The sequence below is a fragment of the Tetrao urogallus genome, assembly GCF_951394365.1.
Source record: "Tetrao urogallus genome assembly, chromosome: 6".
Classification (NCBI taxonomy): Eukaryota; Metazoa; Chordata; class Aves; order Galliformes; family Phasianidae; genus Tetrao; species Tetrao urogallus.
Genome location: NC_136819.1, coordinates 37891933 through 37911035, shown reverse-complemented (window position 1 = coordinate 37911035; position 19103 = coordinate 37891933). Strand labels below are relative to the sequence as shown.

The 19103-nt window shown below is 39.3% G+C and overlaps 1 protein-coding gene across 1 annotated transcript; it reads right to left on the bottom strand.

Moving 5' to 3' along the window:
• Positions 1-2124: 2124 nt before the first annotated feature.
• On the bottom strand, positions 2125-17472 carry ZNF410 (zinc finger protein 410; the record flags this gene model as incomplete). Its single annotated transcript, XM_079537304.1, has 9 exons — positions 17319-17472; positions 9175-9310; positions 8632-8865; positions 8137-8328; positions 7128-7287; positions 6600-6781; positions 4014-4103; positions 2822-2947; positions 2125-2309 (listed from the first exon to the last, which is right to left on the bottom strand). The coding sequence occupies exons 1-9, from the start codon at positions 17349-17351 to the stop codon at positions 2125-2127; spliced, it is 1338 nt and encodes a 445-aa protein (XP_079393430.1). The 5' UTR covers positions 17352-17472.
• Positions 17473-19103: the final 1631 nt, after the last annotated feature.

Sequence of the window (19103 nt, the reverse complement as noted above, 5' to 3'; positions counted from 1 at the left end):
GGAACTTTCTGTTTCAGGCTGACAATAATTGTTCTGGGGTAAGTGAGATGTAAAAACTTAATAAAGGAGAAAAAGACTAACTGTTGTTTAGGTCACATTTTGTCCAAATTTGCAAACACTACAGCCTCTTTTAGTCTTCTTGATTGTTTCTCATGTGAGCCACTTTCCTTTCTTTAAAAACAAACAAATAAACAAAACAAAAAAGTTTAAAAGGTTGAAGCGCTATCTCTGGATAAAAGTAGATACGAAAGACCGAAGAAGTTCATCCTCTAAAGTCAGCTGCTTATGTCCATGTCAGAGAAAGGGGAGAGTTCTCTCGGTGTGCCAGACATTAGTTTGTAGATGCATGTGGTAGAATTGACTTTAAGTAAAGTTTCTACACAAAATAGCATGACTTGACCTACCTTGGAAGAAGTTTCACGAGGAGGTTCTTTTCTGGCCTGTTAGCTCTTCATTCACTCATTACCAGCTCTACTTCTCCCTGTCTTTAGGAAAAAGCAATACTCTTTCTATATTAAAATCTCTCACATAAATCCATTATTTCAAACTCAGTTTCAATTTCTTACCAACTCAGGTCATTTATTTGGTCTGAAAAACAACCAAAATTATTAAGATTGTAATTAAGCAATGCAGAACTTTGGATTGCTATTTTTCTAATTCTACTATTACTGTAATATCAAAGATGGACTTCAGTGGAAGCAAGATTAGGTATTACCTGTCAATATGTCATGCCCAAGTGCCTGGGGCATCTTAAATGGTATAGTTAGTCATTGGTCATTACACATTAGTCATCTTCCTTTACTTGATAGTAATAAGCATCTCAAAAATATAAACCCTTACCACCTGTTTTCTGAGAGCTGTGATGTCAGAACACTTTGACATTGGAAGATTTTATAATGACTATCAGTGTTCCTGCATTGTCCAATTTCTTCATTGATCTTTTCCACACATAAATGGAAGTTGTGTCTTCTTTTATCTTCTTTAGCTCAATCCATTTCTCCATAACAATTCCTCCTCATCACCAAATAAAAATACAGTGCCTGTAACAGCTAGCAATTAGATAGATACATAAAACTGAGTTTGTGGCATTGAAAATCACAAAGAGTATTAGAACTTAGAATTTAGGGCCCCAGGGTTTTGGGTTACTATGTAACACTTTCAAAGAAATCAGTTCATGCTGAGGCATAGCTCAACATGTTGTGTTTCAGCAGTCTTTACTGATAAAAAGAATCTCCAACAAACCTAAGCTCAGGCTTGTGGGGCTTTTTTTGTTTTGGTTTTGGTTTTATTTTTTTTCCTCTTCTTTTCAGTTCAGCATTCTACACATTGCATCTGCTGAGTGCTGTCCCCTAGACTGAAATTGTAATATCTTTACCAAATTGTAAATACCTTTACCAACAGCAGCACTTCATTTACATTAGCTGGGGAGCAATATAAATTCATCTTCTTCACACAGGAGCCATAACAAAGGCAGAGTATCTCAGCAAAATTCTGCTTCCTTAATAATGCTAATTCTGAATCACAGAATCACAGCATATGAAGAACAGAATGAATGAAAAAAATGACTTTATCTTAACAAAAATTCAAAACATCTACATGGTAGAGTAATTTATAGAGGTTAATATATCAAAGAAAATTTCAGGAAAGAAGCAACTGGAAAAGAACACAGCAGTTGTAATTAAATGATACCAAGTCGTACATTTATTTCAGGTATTAAGTCAGCTCCTGACAGTGAGATGTATTAGAATATAGTCTCTGAAGGTAAAGTATGAAAGGTCTGTTGCTCAAGATACTGAATGTTTGCACATTCAGTACAGTGCCTAACACAATGAGATCCTGGTCCTTAACTGGAACTTCTAAGTGCTCCAGTATAACAAGTGCTTTAGGAGAATGGACTGCATGAACAGTTTTGAAATGGTGTTCCATGACATGGGCTAAATGACAGGTAAGCAGTAGACCACATTTCGAGCTCTGTAGGGAGAAACTTGGTCCAGTATGTCTTCTCCAGCTCCAGCATTATCATTTGTTTGCCATCTACCCAACTCGCTCTGTGCACAGTTAAAGCAACGCTTACTCATCCCACTGCAACATGGTGAGTCTCTAGGAGGAGCAATCAATCCCACTTCAGTCACTACATATAAGAGGACGGAAGAAAGAGCAGCCGGTCTCACCCTCCTCTACTCCAATAATAGACTCAGTATCTGGCAGATGTAGAGACTCCACACCAAGGCTGGGCTGAGAGTTCACAGAGATGAGATTCTTACTATGCACTGTAGATTCTTCCAGCAAACTACTGCCCATTAACGACTCTGTTGTGGAAAAAAAAGGGGTAAAACAAAATCATGTAATGATACCACAGCATATGACACATCCCTTCACCTCCTCCAATTTGTACAGACTTCTTCATTAGTCGCCTGCTTTATCAGGTTTATCAGTTACCACTCTGAGCACCTGGCTCTCCAATGCATGGTAACTCCTATATTTTTCTGTTTTGTTTTGAACCTTAGTATGTCAGGATCTCAGGCAGGTTTGCCTTTTTCTTGAAATAATTTACACAAGGCTTCTTACAGCAAAAAATATATATAACAAATGGAACAACTTCAATGTTAAAAAAAAAAAAGAGATTCATCTTAATTTTTAAAATAAAACAATCCACCCCAACCACAATACAGAAATAACTTTGTCTTCTATCCTAGAAAAGGAGAGAGTGAGCAATCTATTCTCAACACCAAGAGGAACAGTCTTCTATTCCTTACTGTCTCGTGGTCTCTCCCCTTCTCTTTGACCACCCACTTCATTTGAGCACTTTTCCCCTCTTTACCTGGTTGTTCTTGCTCTCTGCTGCCACCTGTTCCAATTCGGGAGTGATGTTTCCTCATATGCACATTTCTGCTACCACTCTGGGAAAATGTCTTCCCACAAATTTGGCACTGATGGGGCTTCACTCCTGGGAGAAAAAGGGGGAAAAAGTATCCTATGAATTAACAAATCGGGAATAAAGATCTCATTAAACAAACTGTCAAATAGCACTGTTTTTAAATGGCTGTTGATACCCTTTGTGCTAAATATCAGTGAAAAAAAAAAGTGAGAAATAGTTTCCCATAGAGCAGTAAGCTTCCAGAACATGAGTTTTAGACACCAACGTTGCCAGCTGTTGGAAAACTCAGTTCTGAAGAGTAAAATAAAGTCTGATATATAGGAGGAGAGTTATCTGAAATCTCTTACTCAGTATCTCATAAGCTAGAGTACAAACTGACCTAAAGCAAGAAATCAGAGGTGAGCTTCAGATCATACAATAAAAGTACAGGATCTGGTTAACATGACTGAGTAGATACTGAATGATAGTGTCACTGTAAAAGGATTTCCACAGAGGACAGACAAAGGAGTCTATCATTCCTCCCATCTACAACCAAGTATGATATCAATAAGAGAGAGCTCAGTAGCTACAAACCAGGAAGACAGATGTTATAAAAAGCATGGAGAACTAAGATAATCCCTTCTTCAAACAAGCCATATTTATATTGTGCTGAAGATATTTAAAATAGATCAATCAAAACAGAAAGCAGAAGCTTTGAAATACACACAAAATGTCCATCTAATGTTTTGTAGCATTACATCACAAGTATGTGGTATTACAAAAAAAAAAAAATCCTCTACCTATGGCAGAAATTCAATCATGAGGGACTGAATGGTTTTGATTAATGTAAAGCTATGCTAGATTCTCTTTTTAAAATAAGAAAATGGCAGCTATGAAAGAGATATTCAACTTCATGACATCTTAAGAACACTTTAAAAAATAGATTTTAAAAATGTAGTTCGAATTTAGAAACATATCATTTAGAAAAAATAAAATAAAATAAACTGTGCAGGCCACAGGTACCACAAAGAAAACTGTCAAAAAGCACAGCCAAAAATTCTGTAGAAAACAGAACATTTTTCTTCAGGAAGTCAAATAAAAATCTGATAAGTTCTTTTCTCAGTTAAATCACAGCATATCAAATGAAGCCTCTTACCTGAGTGGACAACTAAATGTTTTCGAAGGCTGGAGTACTCAGCAAAGGAACGACCACATCCCTGTGCTTCACACAGAAAGGGTTTTTCCCCTGGAAAGGAAAAGTAAGTTTTTATAGTTTGGGTTCACAACTTGATTTGATTGTCCAAATCACTGAGAACTGCCTAAAGATCTCTACCTCATTCTCCTTTACGGCCATACATGTAACCAAAGTCAATAGAAATAACACATATGCTTCCTAAATCTTCTAAAGCATTCTCATTATCAACTTTCAAGAGGAAACGTTCAAATTCTCTTCTTAAATATTCTTAGGTCATCATTAACTGACAGATAAGAAAGGATGCTCTGTTTCTAAAGAGATCTTCCAACTGAATAAATACCAAAAGAGTAATAAAACAGGGTCTGGAATGATGCAGCATTTATATGCAGGTCTTAAGAACTATCTTCATGCTTGAGCAACTCCCAGGATCCTATTGCCTTTCTGCCTCTCAGTGCCAAAAATGCTATTAGCTATATTTTCCTTCATATCAGATTCTATACTTTATTTCAGATCAGGATGACCTTGGCAAAAACCTGACAGAGATGTGTCAGTCATTCATATTTATTCACAAAAGAACAGTAATTCAAGGCACAATGTGTTCTCATAGACAGAAAGTTGCTATTTGTATATACATCCAGAGCTAACGTTGCATTTCTCTACATGATCATAAATTGGGAGATGACTGTATTAGTGCACTGTAATGTAATTAATCTGTTCTAAACTCCTTTTTAATGCCTTAAATAAAATCAAAGCTAACTGTTGCCTGCAACATCCCACTAAAGATCTCAATATGCCATGCTTAAAAGTACAATTTCAAGCCTTTTTTTATGCTACTGTGTCAGAATAACAACTTCATAGATTAAGCAAGCTACTTCAGTTATTTTGAAGTTATTTTGTCTAACATGTATGTAGCTCTTCAAGCGCAAACTTATTTTTTAAGTTGTTTCTACTGTGATTTTGCCTTTAAAAGTCCTCTCTCTACAGTTCATTTCTCAGCTTCATATCTGCTGTAGCATTAACAGATCAGTTGGTGTTACAGAACTGAAACAAGTACCAGATTCCCAAACACTATTTGCAAATTCTCTCTTTTTATAACCATTTAACGCTTGGAAAGAAAGAAATAAAAACTACCACTGACAAAAACAACAGCATAAAATTCCATCTATAAGAAACCTTAGATGTATTTGTATATCTGCAGTTTATAACTTAGATCTCATCAAGCTCTTAATCACATGTTATCAAAACGCATTTTAGAAAGACATCTTTTCCAGAAGCTACTACTCTGCTGACTGCAGAACACTATTGTAGAAGATTGAGCATGAGTAACCTGGGCCTATTTACATTTTTTAAGCTTTGGCTGGGAGCTTTAAACACACGCACACAAAACCCCCACCTGTACAAACTATGGTTACTGTATATTCAAAATTTTATTTTTGGCATATATCACTTTTAACTACATCCTAACATCTGCCCCCAAACCATGTTTGCTCGTTAGACTGCAAATGCCTTTAAAACAGCAACTTTTTCCCCTGTGCGTTTTACAAAGTACCCAGCAGAAGGTAGTGCTTAAGGTAGAAGGCATGTACAGCTGCCAGCAGCCCACATAATTGGGAATTTCATTTTACAAGAGAGGCTGTTGTGCTCTCCCAGTTTTCAAGTTTATTTTGAAATGTTAACCAGCTGTAATGCAGCACTACCTTCTCAGGCCAACAGGGAATCTCCAAAAACATTCTGGGAGGCTTGGATTGGGCCGTTTGTTTCAGTGATGCATTAACCCTGAGGCTTAAAAAACAAACAAGCAAAGCTTCCAAAATATTCACTAACAACTTTGCTAACTTAGATTAAAACACTGATCATTTCAGAAGGAACTTCTGCAGCTCTTCAAACACCTTTCTAGGGTAAATGCTTGTAAAGCACTCTATACATTGTCAAGACTTTGGCTGGCAAAACTTCTAAAAATACTGACAAGGCAGAATTCTGCACATGAAGCAGCATAAACAAACCATGTATAAAATACAGCACTGTGAAATAAAGATTCTTCTTTTATTTAATATAAAAGATTGTGCATTAGTTAAGAGTACATAGGATCCAATATATGGCAACATCCCGAATTAGCATTACTACAAATAGAACAGTTTGCATGCCAAAATGCTTTCTTCAACTAATGCCTTTTTCTATGAGATTTTGCTGATTTTTGATACTCATTCCACTGTATTAATTTCCCTAAATCTCTCACACACAGTCATTCTACAAGCAGCATAAGGTAGGCAGATTCAGCCAAATGTCAGTATAGCTACAACTGTCTACCAGGACTCACACTGAAGAAACACCTAAGCTATTGTGCTTTTCAGGAATTTAAAATAGCTTCTTTATGAAAATAATTACAGCAGAGGTGTTCACTTATTATTCATTTGAAAAGGGACATTAAAGAAGGCCAGAGATATACAAGCATATTTTCAAGAGTTTGATGATGGAGGAGGCAGTGCTTTATTCCTCACTTAAGACCCCACTTCTTCAGACCACAAATAGATGAAGTCTAAAACACACCAGTGTGAATTCGTAGGTGGTTCTTCAGATTTCCAGCTGTTGTGAATTGTTTCCCACAACCCAGCTCTGTACAAACAAAGGGTTTTTCACCATTGTGAGTTCTCATGTGCACCTTCAGCCTCTGCAAGACATAAAAGCTTTTTCCACAGCCTTCTGCTGGGCAGATGAAGGAACGATCATTCCTGCAAAGCAATAAAATAAAAAAAGCTGTTTCATTACCATCTTCTTCAATGTATTTTTCATCAACACTCAACTTTTTCAGGTTGTTGAAATAAAAATAAAAAACATCTTTATTGAAGACATGCTGAAACAGAAACATTCTAAATCCAACACTAATAAGAAACTTCAAAAATAACCTGTCTAACCAAAATGTTTCAACATAACTGACCATATGAAGCAAGCAGCAGGCCTACTATTTCTAAGGTTTACCAGGTTTCCACAGCTTGCTGACATCAGAAGGTAATGCTTTCCCAGCTACAGAGCATTTTTTTTCAAAGTCATGACAACGTGTGACTTTATTCTGCTCACCGATGTGTTTTCAGATGATATTTGAAGTGAGCTGGCCACACAAATGTCCGATCGCAGCCTTCAACTGTGCATTTCAACTTCCTTTCCATACGAGATAAGTGAGGAATGGGGCTTGAGTCTTTCGGCTGCCCATCTCCTGAGCAAAGATGAACATTTTCACCTGGAATAAAAAGCCCATCAAAATCTTAAAAAGATGCAGATTACTAAAACACATCAAATCTAATAGATAAAAACAGCATAAAACATGATACAGGACTGTAAAGCAGAGATGTGGCAGGCTACTAATTGTTTACTATGTCCTACGTGCTGCTACCCAACCCATAAGAAGGATCTGACACAGATTCACAATCCTCTCCAGGACCATAGACTACTGCCAGCAAACTGTTTGCATCATACAACCTGCTACCAGATGAGCCTTATCACAAGAAGGATAGAAAACCAATGCACCAAAAACTGTAAAAACAGTCTCTATAGCAATAACAACCATCCAATTTTAAGTAGCAGTCAGAGTAATATTTTTAAAAACACTCTAGCTAAAAAGGGATGCTGCATTTCTTTGCAATTATTAATTGAAATAATTGTCACAAAAATATGTCTAAATACAATCTCGTACTCCTCAGATAGATCATGTCAAAAGCTAGAGTAGCTGGAAAGAAAAAAAGATAAGTTACGATATATGTTAAAAATACATATGAAAGTGAAAATGAAGGTTAAAAGAAAAAGAGCTGTAGTCAGAATGATACTTTTTGCATGTACCAGAGAACACAGGGACTGCAATAGCACTACTGGCTTCACTGAAGTTCATTCTCTGAGAAAAACTGAGAAGCCTATTTATATTACAGAAAAATTACATGATTGTTCTGTGTAACTCTCTGTCCTCTGCTAATTTGAGGACACACAGAATAGCTTAAAAGTGAGAAAGAGTGAAAGAGAGAGGAATAAACAATATGAAACTAGTAGTCTTGTGTGGAACATTCAACCTCTAAGACACAATCAGGAGACATCCTACCATTATTGCTTGCTTTGGCATTCTTAGCGAGCTGTGCTCGAGTTGCAGCAATTAAACTGTCATGGGCCAATTCTTGCACTCGCAGGAACCATGGAGTACTGCTGTCTGTGCTATCATGAGAGAGAAAGTCATTCCCAGAATCTTCTGCTTCATCTTGAACAAACACCAAGTGCTCTGCTGGAGAGCCCAGCCCTAGAAAAGAAGACAACTTCATCAAACAGATGGATAATGTAATAAATGGAAGAAGGAAATTTATTTTCCTTCCCAGAAGCTAGCATTCATTGCATAGGTGTAATTGCTGCAATGAAAACATCTTCACTGACCTCTGTACTGTAGGAAGCTGTTGATAATTAAATACTGCTGGAATATCCAACAATGTCCAGAAAATTTTGAGACGTTTCCCTTTTGTAAGCGGCAGGGACAGAGATGTACTATGCATCTCCTGCATTCTGTTGTCTGAGACATACCCAGCCAGATGGTAAACAGGAGAATTACCTGCTCTTGTTAGGTTGAGAAGAATAAATGAAGTGCTGTCACTGGGCTGTAGGTCTTGCAATAAACTGGAAGTCTCTGGAGATGACAGAAGTTCAGGTGGTTTCTGTACATTCTGTACTCTTGTTTCCTCTCCATCAGGGCCCACATTTACCTGGAGGCTCCTCAACACAGCAGATGAAGAAACATCTTTGGAAGAACTAGTGTGACTTGGAGAAGTGAGATCTCTTTCATCATCTGGTGAGGAAAATAAAACAGAAAACAAAAAGTATAAAAATATTATGATGAAAAGATACTTAAGAAGTTATTTGTCTAGGAAAAAAAACAAAAACAAACAAAAAACTTGAGAGAGACTGGGAAGAAAGGATATTTCTGACTAGTCTGACTTCACTGTTAAATGAGAAAAGTTTCAGACATTCTTCTGAACTTCTTCCTCCATCACTGGAATGCATTATCTGCAAGAGGCAGGGATGATGCACCACAGAGAAGTATTTAAGACAGCTTTCTAAACAGCATGCTCACAAAGATCCACTGCATAGATTTTACCTGGTAACATGAGTCTGTTGCATTCTGAGGTCTCAGTCACAGGAAGGAGAGAAAGACAGGTGATGTCTTTTGGCTCTGATTCCACCAGCCCTTGAGCTAGTGGAATAGAAGTATTCTGAACAAACTGAACCAGCAGCTGGAAAAAAGAAATCGAAGATTAGATGGAGAGTAGCATAAAATATTAATCCTACTTAATTGCAGGAATTCCCCCGCCTGTCTTTTGTAAGTGACATAAAAGATAACTTATTACCATCAGAGTGACTATAAGCTCTTCATTACATTAATGACAAAGAACATATCATTTGTATTTGTCATTTGTAAAATATCTACAAAAATCTCATTTATTTAACAAACAACAAAAAACAAGTTCTGGATCACTGCAGAATATACTGAAGGTTAAGCAGACTATTTCACGTTTTCTTTAATGTATCTTTTAGAACTTGAACTTTACTGCACTATCACCTCCTATGTAAATGTTCTCCATAATCAATCTTTGAAATAGTTGTTGCTTTTTTATATTATATTTAAACACTTGACAAGTCAGCCTTTTAAATTAAAAAAAGGCAATAGACAGGCTGCAAAATGTCTGACTAATGGCTATTCGAAGTTGGCGGGCAGGACTCAGAGGAACAAGATTGAGATGAAAAGGGGGAGGTGTGCCCAGAGTCTCATCTGTCCAAATCAACTACCACTAAAACCATCATAGGTGAATAATTACAGCCATCATCTTTAGTGCTGTATGAGAACCTGGCTCCACCTCTCCTAGACCCATTTAAGAGCTGACTGCCAGCAGGAAGAAGCTCTTCTGGAGCTCCTCTGGAGTTTTGCAGCAAACCCAGGATGGGGGTAAGCTTTCTATTCTCTTTTTGTTATTGTAATCTGGTTTGCCAAACTCTCTTGTTTGTTTAATAATTATAACATCTTTACATTCATTGACTATACAAAACCTACCCAGTAAGGGAATTCAGCAGAAGAAATAATACAAAGTAAGGGGGACTGTTGTGTGAAATGGACTTATTCTGGGATGCATTCCCAAACTTGATGAGACATCTGGGAGATGATACAGAACACTGTCCAAGAAAAAGGCCAAAGGCAGACAGAGAAGGGGTTCAAGGTGGATTAGGCAGAACAAACACAGGAATATGGAAAAAGATGGACACAAAAGCGACCTATTATGTTTAAGTAGTCAAGTCATAAGTCAGTCAATTCATTTGCCTGGCTAAAACCCGTGCTTAACCACTCTCACAGTCCATCCTGTCTCCTTATTAAACTTTATGTATTCATGTAGAGCCCAGATGGAGTTATCTGTGCAGTGTGATGGTTCATCAGGGTCAAAAAAAAGCAAGTAAAAAAAGGATAGCACGCTCCTCTCACTTAATCACAATCCACTTGAAACAACAACAAAACTCACAGTCATTCATTATCTAATCCTTATACTACACATTTATTTTGTGACTGCCTTAACACTTAAATTTCAGAGCCACTGACACCCAAATCTAAACAATTTCTGTAACAGATACCAGCCTTTTAAGCCTGTCCCACAGCAGAACCAAGTACCTTAAACCAAAGAAGCTACAAAGAACACAAGAGAGTACCTAATCATTTAGGCTTTGATCCCTTTATGCATATATCCTCTCATGAAAATGCTGGCAATGCTGATGCTTCCTCAGTTTTACCTCTAAGAGAGAGAGAGAGCTGTGAGGCATTAATTGCCCCGAGTAGTCTCACCCGGAGGCCCACTCACACCCACTGACCAGAGACCTATTTAATTTAAGCTCAGCCTAGGACCTTTTTCTCTTCCCAAGCTGTAGTTCTAGCTATCTTCAGTTCTATTTCTGGTCTCATCTCTTGGATGGATGTTGAACCTCTGCTACAGCACTGACTTCAGCTCCATCTGCTGCTGTTCCTAACCAGACTACCTGGATGGCACCAGACATGGTTCACACTGCCTTAATTAAAATTATTGATGGATCCTGTTACCAGCATCTCCCTCTGCCTGCTGCATTCAGGTGCTACAGCACAGAATGCTGGTCTTGCCCTGCCTGGGCTGGGTGTTCCCCAGCATGCCTACCTGAGCAGCAGCCAACTCTCATTGACAAATGCAAAGGTAAGCACTATCTTAAACCCACTTTAATACCAGTATGCCACTTGAACTAGGTCAAGAGCCAAACTGCAGTTCAAAAGCTTAGTGGTTTTCTTTTTCTCCTGTTGGCTATATTACAGAACAATGCACTCCTTAGCCAGAAGAATGATGTCTATACTTTCAAAAATGATATGGGCAATAAGAGGTTGCCACCCCGAAGGATTTGCATTCTAGTTTAAGACCAAGAAATACACAGTGGAAGGAAAAAGTAAGAGATAGAAGACGGGTGACAAAGCAACAAGAAACTGGACTGAAATCTGAGCAACAAAATAGTTCTAATTTATGGGATTATCATTCAGTTCAAAGTTAGCCTTGATCTCTACTGCAGCCCACTCCATTATGAAGTGTGTATTTTTATGAACTCTTCTGTTTCTGTACAGATGGCCTTAAATAAAACTTTTCCTCCTACAATAGACAAGCATTGCTCCAAAGCCTCCAATCTACTGCAACACTGAGCCATTAGGGAAAAGCAGAATGCAGCAGCCACAAAATAGATACCCAGAAAATATCATTTTAATTTTCCTTGTGAAGTAATAACAAACTAGTAAGGACAATTATGGGCCAAAAGAAACAGAAGAAAATATAAGAATATGAATCACTCTCATTATTAAAATGTACAATTTAAAAAAAATCACAAAAACTTAGAATATATCAAACATACCTTTCCCAACCCTGTGAACAGTTAAGGGGAAATACAAATTTTAATGTGTAAGTTAGCTCTTAACAGCTAGCTACTTTCAGAAATCTTTATTCTGTTAAAAATCATTAAATAGTGTTGTGACTACAGCAACTTGGAATGTCGGGGGGAAAAAATCACTACAAACACATTTTGGTTTTACAGCTGAAAGCAAACAGGGAACACTAAGAATATTTGGTAATGGGCTATCCAACATTTAAAAAAAAAAAAAGGAACAGAAGTGGTAATAAATAACATACACAAATACATAGAATAAGAAACTGCAAAGATTAGAACTCCTGGGACAATGATGGATGGGGTGGATGTGAACAATTTGGGTCTGACCTTGGAGAAATTCAACCAGAAACTTTGTAAGAGAAGGAAAATATCATCAAGGATTTCCAGAACAGGCCTTACAGAAAAGAATAAGCTTCTCATAGGACACGTCAGGATTGTAATACTGAGTAAAATTTATTATTACAATGTCCTAAGCAGCCCCTTGGGAATAGGGAAAGATCACGGTGGGGGGGATGAAGATCAAAGTAGATAGGGGAGGAATAACCCTGGGAACAGGAATGGATGAGGATAAAAGGAGCTGACCAATTAGCAGGCTGTAGGTCAGGTCTGTGCCCATCCTGTCTTCTCAAATGCTCCTAAACAGTTGTCAAATGTGCTCATCAAGTAAAATTCAAGTCAAACTAGCCTGTGAATTGGAGAAAATCATGATTTAGAAGCTGAAAATTCTGCCCAGAGGACAGATTGGGAAAAAAAAACCTACCAAAGGTTGGATAGAGATGCTGGAGGGACTCAAGGTCTGATAGAGACTGGACAGATCCATGACTGTGTGAGTATGTGTGCCCATCACACATGTTAGGATGTGTATGAGATGTCAGCAAATTTCAAGCCTAATTTCCTGGTGAATAGCAGATCAGTGGTTTTCCTGTTCCGTGGGAATGCTGTTTGTGGGTGCCTGTAAAGGTACAGTCCTTCTACTCATGTTAGTGTTTATATCGTACATGTTGGTACTGCACATGCATTCATGGGGTTTGCATTCATTTGCAATTCAAGTTTAGCCTCACTTCTGGCTGGACCCAGAAATCATCCACTGGTCTCTTATGTGAAGGTCCAGGAGGGGAGGAATCTCCTGGGTGCTGGAGTTCATCAGATCTTGTAACTCTGTAATACCTGACATCACAAACTGGATACAGATGGGTTCTGAGTACTCCTGAAGTGGTGGATATAAAATGTTGATGAAAAGGAGACTGATCACTCTGTAAGTATGTCCAAAGAGCTGGTTTGCAAGCAAAGCCACAGGGCTTTTTATGACATGAGTGCACAGAATATTGCCAAGTCATAAAAGGAAAAAGAAAAGAGATGTAAAATGGCTTTGCTCCATAGCTAAGAAAATAAAAGCGCAAGAAAATGTCACTTGGAACGTATTAATATAAAACTTTATATTTACTGCAAAAAGACATTCTAAACTTAGAGATTCAAGGCCACATACAAAATTTATGGAGAGAATCTATTAGCACTAGAAGGGGGGATAGGATGAGCAAAGTCCAACTACAGCTTCCTATGGACAACTTCTTTTGGCTCTGCTTTACTATTCTCTCAAATATACTCTCCTTTCCCTTGGCTGAAATACTGAACTCTGAAAACCCTTTAAGTAATGTAGACAGTGCAGGTACAAAAAACGTAAAATATTTACTGGCTCTTCAAATAATCTTCATCCCTGCTATTCAGTGAGAAATAGCAGGAGAAGATGATCCCAGTACCACATCATCCCAAGCACTACACAATGCTTGTGTCACCAAGAAGACTTGGGTAATGTCCTTGACCCAAGAGAAGAAAAAAATATTTAAGGAATTGGGAACCTCTCCTAGACATTGCTGAAAAAAGCATATGCATTAAAGAAACAAATGGCTATCTGGCATGAATCAGCTTGAAGATTGTCCCATAAACAGACCCCTTTTATAAGATGATTCAAATGCCAAGAAATGGCAGACACAGCTGCTTTGTTGGGGGCAGTGAGTGGTGGAGCGGGGGGAGGAAAAGAGAAGAAGGTTGCTCTAGTGCAAATGTTCCAATCTGTCCTTCCACTGCAGGGCTAGACTAACTCCCAGAGCAGCATGGACTATGTTTTAATCAATACTGTTTCTGTTCTAAATTTAACCAGTGAACTGCTACAAAATCAAACTCTCAAAATAACATTTCCTTGCCATCTTTTCCCCTCCACTGAAAGGGGGGTATACAGTAGGAGGCTAATCAGCTAGGAACTAAGATACTTTCCTACCATACAATGTCCAGGGAATTAATTCACAAGAATCCCTCCTTGTGAGGTGCCGAGGAGGAAAGATTCAACAGCCATGTCAACTTACAGACCAGATCTGTAGTTTGCTTGGTTAACTGCGGTAAAGCTCCCCAGACAGCAGAAAACATTCTGCAATGGGCCAGTGTGGTAGAGGTGGCTGGAAATACTTGCAATTTTAATGATTCACTCTGAAGGCTTAGAATGTGGAAATTGCAGATCTTATCAGTTCCCTGAGGAATGCAAGTAATACAGCTTTGGGAGCAGGGAATGCAGATGAAAAGGTAGATGCCTTACAGCCTTTATAAACTCTCCAAGCAGCTCTGTGATATCTTATCATGGGAGGACCTGTCCCTGTTCAAGTATTAAATGTTTGCTTTTTTAGAGAGATAGAAAACGGAACAAATGATGCTTATGCAATCCACCTGTAGTGTCTTGATGAATATTAATATACATGTTATTTGTGCTTAAATAGTCAATTTTTAATGAATACCTTTCTCACGTGGTAAAAGTATATGAAAAAATATCTGTGGCTATGAGAATTAGGGTGCCACAGCTCATCAACAAATACAAAATCACGATGGACTTTTAGAAGTACTGGAACTAATGTTTGCAAAAGATTATCTACCTGCTTCTCTCTAAAGGACACTCACTAACTTAACACTCAGCTTTCACAATCAGAAAAAGGTGTGTATAGGAGGGTAATACCCAAGTACAAACAAATTCCAATTTGTAAAATAAAACAGCCTTAAGATTGAAGAACACGGTTTAAAAGACAGTATCTATGAAAAAATGTGCTCTACAACCACTGTAGCATTCATCTAGTGGTCAGTTCTTACTGGAGAATGGCTTACTATGTTCTGCTTTTGCTGGGAAGAGAGTACAACCCCTCTATGGGAAAACAGGACTATTATGCAAACATGCCTAATTAACAAATACTTTAGGTAAGGAAAATGAGGCCCACTCGCAGTTCATTTGAATAGTAAGGGAACAAGCATTGCAAGTATCCTGGCCCTTCTTTGTCAGAAATAATCTATGGGAATCCTCTCCCTCAAAGGACTGAGGTCACAAAATCTCCTCTACCTTACCATTCCAGAACCTAGAGAAAATTCATAAGCAGCTTATGCAAAATCAAAAGAAAAAGGAAAAGACCTCCTTGCAGCCCAAGCTGAGACTACTTACAGTTCTTGTGAATTTGCAGCTACTCTTCCTGAATTGTGTGATTGGAAGGGCTTTGTTAAACTATAAATACCTTACCACATTATCAGGGCTGTGCTAAGCTACCAGCATATAATCATAATTTCCTTTAAGACACTGGTTTAAGATATCTGCTACAGCACAAGTGAACTGTAAAAAAAATGAGAGAAGGCTCAGCAAAAACAAGTCTGCTTACACCTGTGAACTCTCCTAAAGTATACTTCATTAACAGTTCTAAGTTGCCTGTTCCATGACCATAGATAAGGCTAAGAATGATGAAAAGAAAGAGAGAAAGTGGTATAGTCCTCTGTTCTTTTAAGTGAGGGAATGCAAAGACAGCTTTCAGCCTTAAAGATCAGCTAGCAAGACAAGGGAAAGAACAGGAGAGAGTAAACAATGCATTGATAGTACTGTGCTGAAGGTAACAACTGCAGACTTGTATCAAGCAAACTACAGAACCTGATACAGTGTCTTTGTTACTCTTACCTGAATGGGCAGTGAATGGGAACTGCTGAATCAGGGCCTGAACCTCTGATTGATCACCTGAGGCGAGCAATGAGTCAGCCAGAGGAGCACAGGTGAAGGCAATTCACCTCTCCTAGACCCATTCAAGAGCTGACTACGAGAGGGGAAGGATCTCTTCTGGAGATCCCTCCTCTGGAGTTTTACAGCAAGACCAGGATGTGGGAAAGCTTTCTATCTATTCTTTTTGTTATTATAACCTGCTTAGTCAAACTCTCTTGTTTTTTTTTTTTCATAATTATAACATCTTTATATTCATTGATCATACAGGCATCATGGGAAAGATCAAAAGCAAAGGACACAACAGGGACGGGGAGATGCGTAAAATTTATAATGCAACATCTTGGGGGAAGATCAATGGCAGAATGAAGCCAAGTGAATGGAGGAAGAACCATGGAGAAAAGAGAGAGAGAGATTAGAGTTCCTAGTCACAGGTTAACCCCTCAAATTCCCTTCTCTCTACCAAATAAACTCTATTCTTGAATACTTCTCCTGCAAGTAGGTGTTCTGCTTGTCAGCAGACATGTGAATGGGAAGAAACCAGAGTCTGGAAAGACCCAAGCTCCTAGTGGAAATTGGCTAAAAAGCTGTGGTTCTGGTACAGGTACAAGAAAGACTTTTAACTATGCTAGAGGCAAAAGACATCTGTGAATGTGAGTATGTGTGCAAAATGACTTTGGGTATAGCCATGTTCTGCTTACAAACTTTAAGCCTTGTTACCCTGCAAGAAATAACATGGCTTTTTGCATCATTCACACTGTTTCTGCTTATCTCTTAAAGACACTTTAGATGTGCATATATCTACAGTCAGCTGCACATGCGCAGCACATACACATGTTATTGCCTGGGGACAGGCAAGCAGCCTCAACCTGCTGAGCAACTGGGAACCCTTGGGTACAATCATCTACTGCTCCTGCCAACTCCTTATTGGAAATACGAGCACTTTTAAAACAGAACTGGCTCATGTAAAAATAAAAAAAATAATAATAATTCACATTCCTTAAAGCCAAGTAAAGTCAGTTTCTTTTGAGGAAGTAGTCAGTACAGCAATTTATTTTATTCTTTTAACAGACAGAACATTATAATACTGAAAGAAAAAACGTAACCTGAGAACAGGCAAGAGTATTGGCTTAAACCTGAGAGGAAGGGAAAAAGCCTGAAGCATTCTTCAATCTTTTATCATACACAAAAAAATGAAAGTATCACTAAAGGAAAAAAAAAAATCTAAGCAGCAAACTCAGTAATCTCTGAACTTTTCCTAAGTGTTGTCTGTGAACTTCTCTGGGAACCAAACTCACCTCTGGTTTGGATTCTAACTCATCCGATAACATTGATTCAAGTGTTTGATTCCTGCAGCTGTCCTCAACAACGCACAGATATATACTTTTAATTCGGAGAGAACAACACTCTGCTTATTCTCATATTTTCTGAAGTATAAAACAAAGCGATGGTCCTCCTGCACAAAATTGCGTTGACCAAATACTTGGTTTAACCTAAAACAATAAAAAAAGGGGAACATAAAGAGATGGAAATGAACAAACAAAAAGCATGAGCAAGAAGAGGTCAGCAGATATTGCATGTAACTGCAGAATGTACTTTGAAGTATATGAGAAAGCTCATAGAGGTTTCTGCATTTCAAATGTTCTTGAACCACCAAAATAACATCTTAACATCTGAAACTGATTTTCAGTGGCTATTTTCCATCCTTTCATAGAATGGCCTGGGAAAAAGACCACAATGATCATCTAGTTTCATCCCCCTGCTGTGTGCAGGGTTGCCAACCACCAGACCAGGCTGCCCAGAGCCACATCCAGCCTGGCCATGAATGTCTCTAGGGATGGGGCATCCAAAACCTCCTTGGGCAACCTGCTCCAGTGTCTCCAGCCTCTATGTAAAAAACTTGCTCCTAATATCTAACCTAAGCCTCATCTGTCTCAGTTTAAAACCATTCCCCCTTGTCCTATCACCATCCACCCTTGTAAACAGCCACTCCCCCTCCTATTTATACGCTCCCTTCAAGTATTGGAAGGCCACAATGAGGTCTCCCCAGAGCCTTCTCTTCTCCAAGCTAAACAAGCCCAGTTCCCTCAAACTTTCCTCATAGGAGAGGAGGGCTGCAGCCCTCTGATCATCTTAGTGGCCCTGTGGACCCACTGTAAGAGCTTTCCTTGTAATGTATAATTTTCATTGAGAATCCTGTTTACCTGGAAGTGTGTGGAACTGATTGAAAACCACATACATCAGCATGCAAGGGATAGGAACTGAACCCCATATGGGGATTATCTAAATGTCTGACAGGCAATATGTGCACCTCATCACTATGAAACCTCTGCTTGTTCTCTAACACGTCAAACTGGTGGTGGTGACAAATTTCTAATGGACACAGATAGGTATACGGATTTGTGAGGTAAGTTCTCTTCAAATGCTATTTCACAGACAATCGTACAATGTTTGTACGATTCTTCTTTGGATTACGAGGTAAAGCACGAATGTATAATTCCTAACTACCAAAAAAGGGCTTTGATACTAATGAGAGGTGAACAAACCGAAGTTCCTGCCACACCTCCCATTTATCACAATTACAAAACCCCCTAACAGAGAATCAAAAGCGTTCCCACGGTGCTCGGTGTACCTGCCGCACAGGGTCGGGACAGCAGCGATGGCGGCGAGAGCAAAGCGGAGCGCCCCACCCCGCAGCCCTACCGCTGCGTTCCTTCACCTCTCAGCCCGCCCCGGGATAACGGGCCCGGGAGAGCGGCAGGCGCGGCCCGGGGCCAGCGCGGCGCCGTCTCCTTGCGGCCGCACACCAGCGGGCCGCGTGCCCTAACCCTCCCTCCCGCCAGCGCGGGGGCAGCCCCAGCCCCGCGGCAGAAAGCGAGTCCCGGCGGAGCGCCCGGCAGCCTTACCGGCATCTCCGCCGCCCGGACGTGACGCGGTGCCGCCCGGAAATGCCGACGCTGAGGAGGGCGCCACCCGCAGCTCTATGGTGAGCGCCGGGAGGAGCGCCGCATCCGAACCGCAGCGCCGCCTTCTCCAGGGCCTCCCGGCGGTACCGCCGGCTCGGGCTGAGCTATCGCATTCCG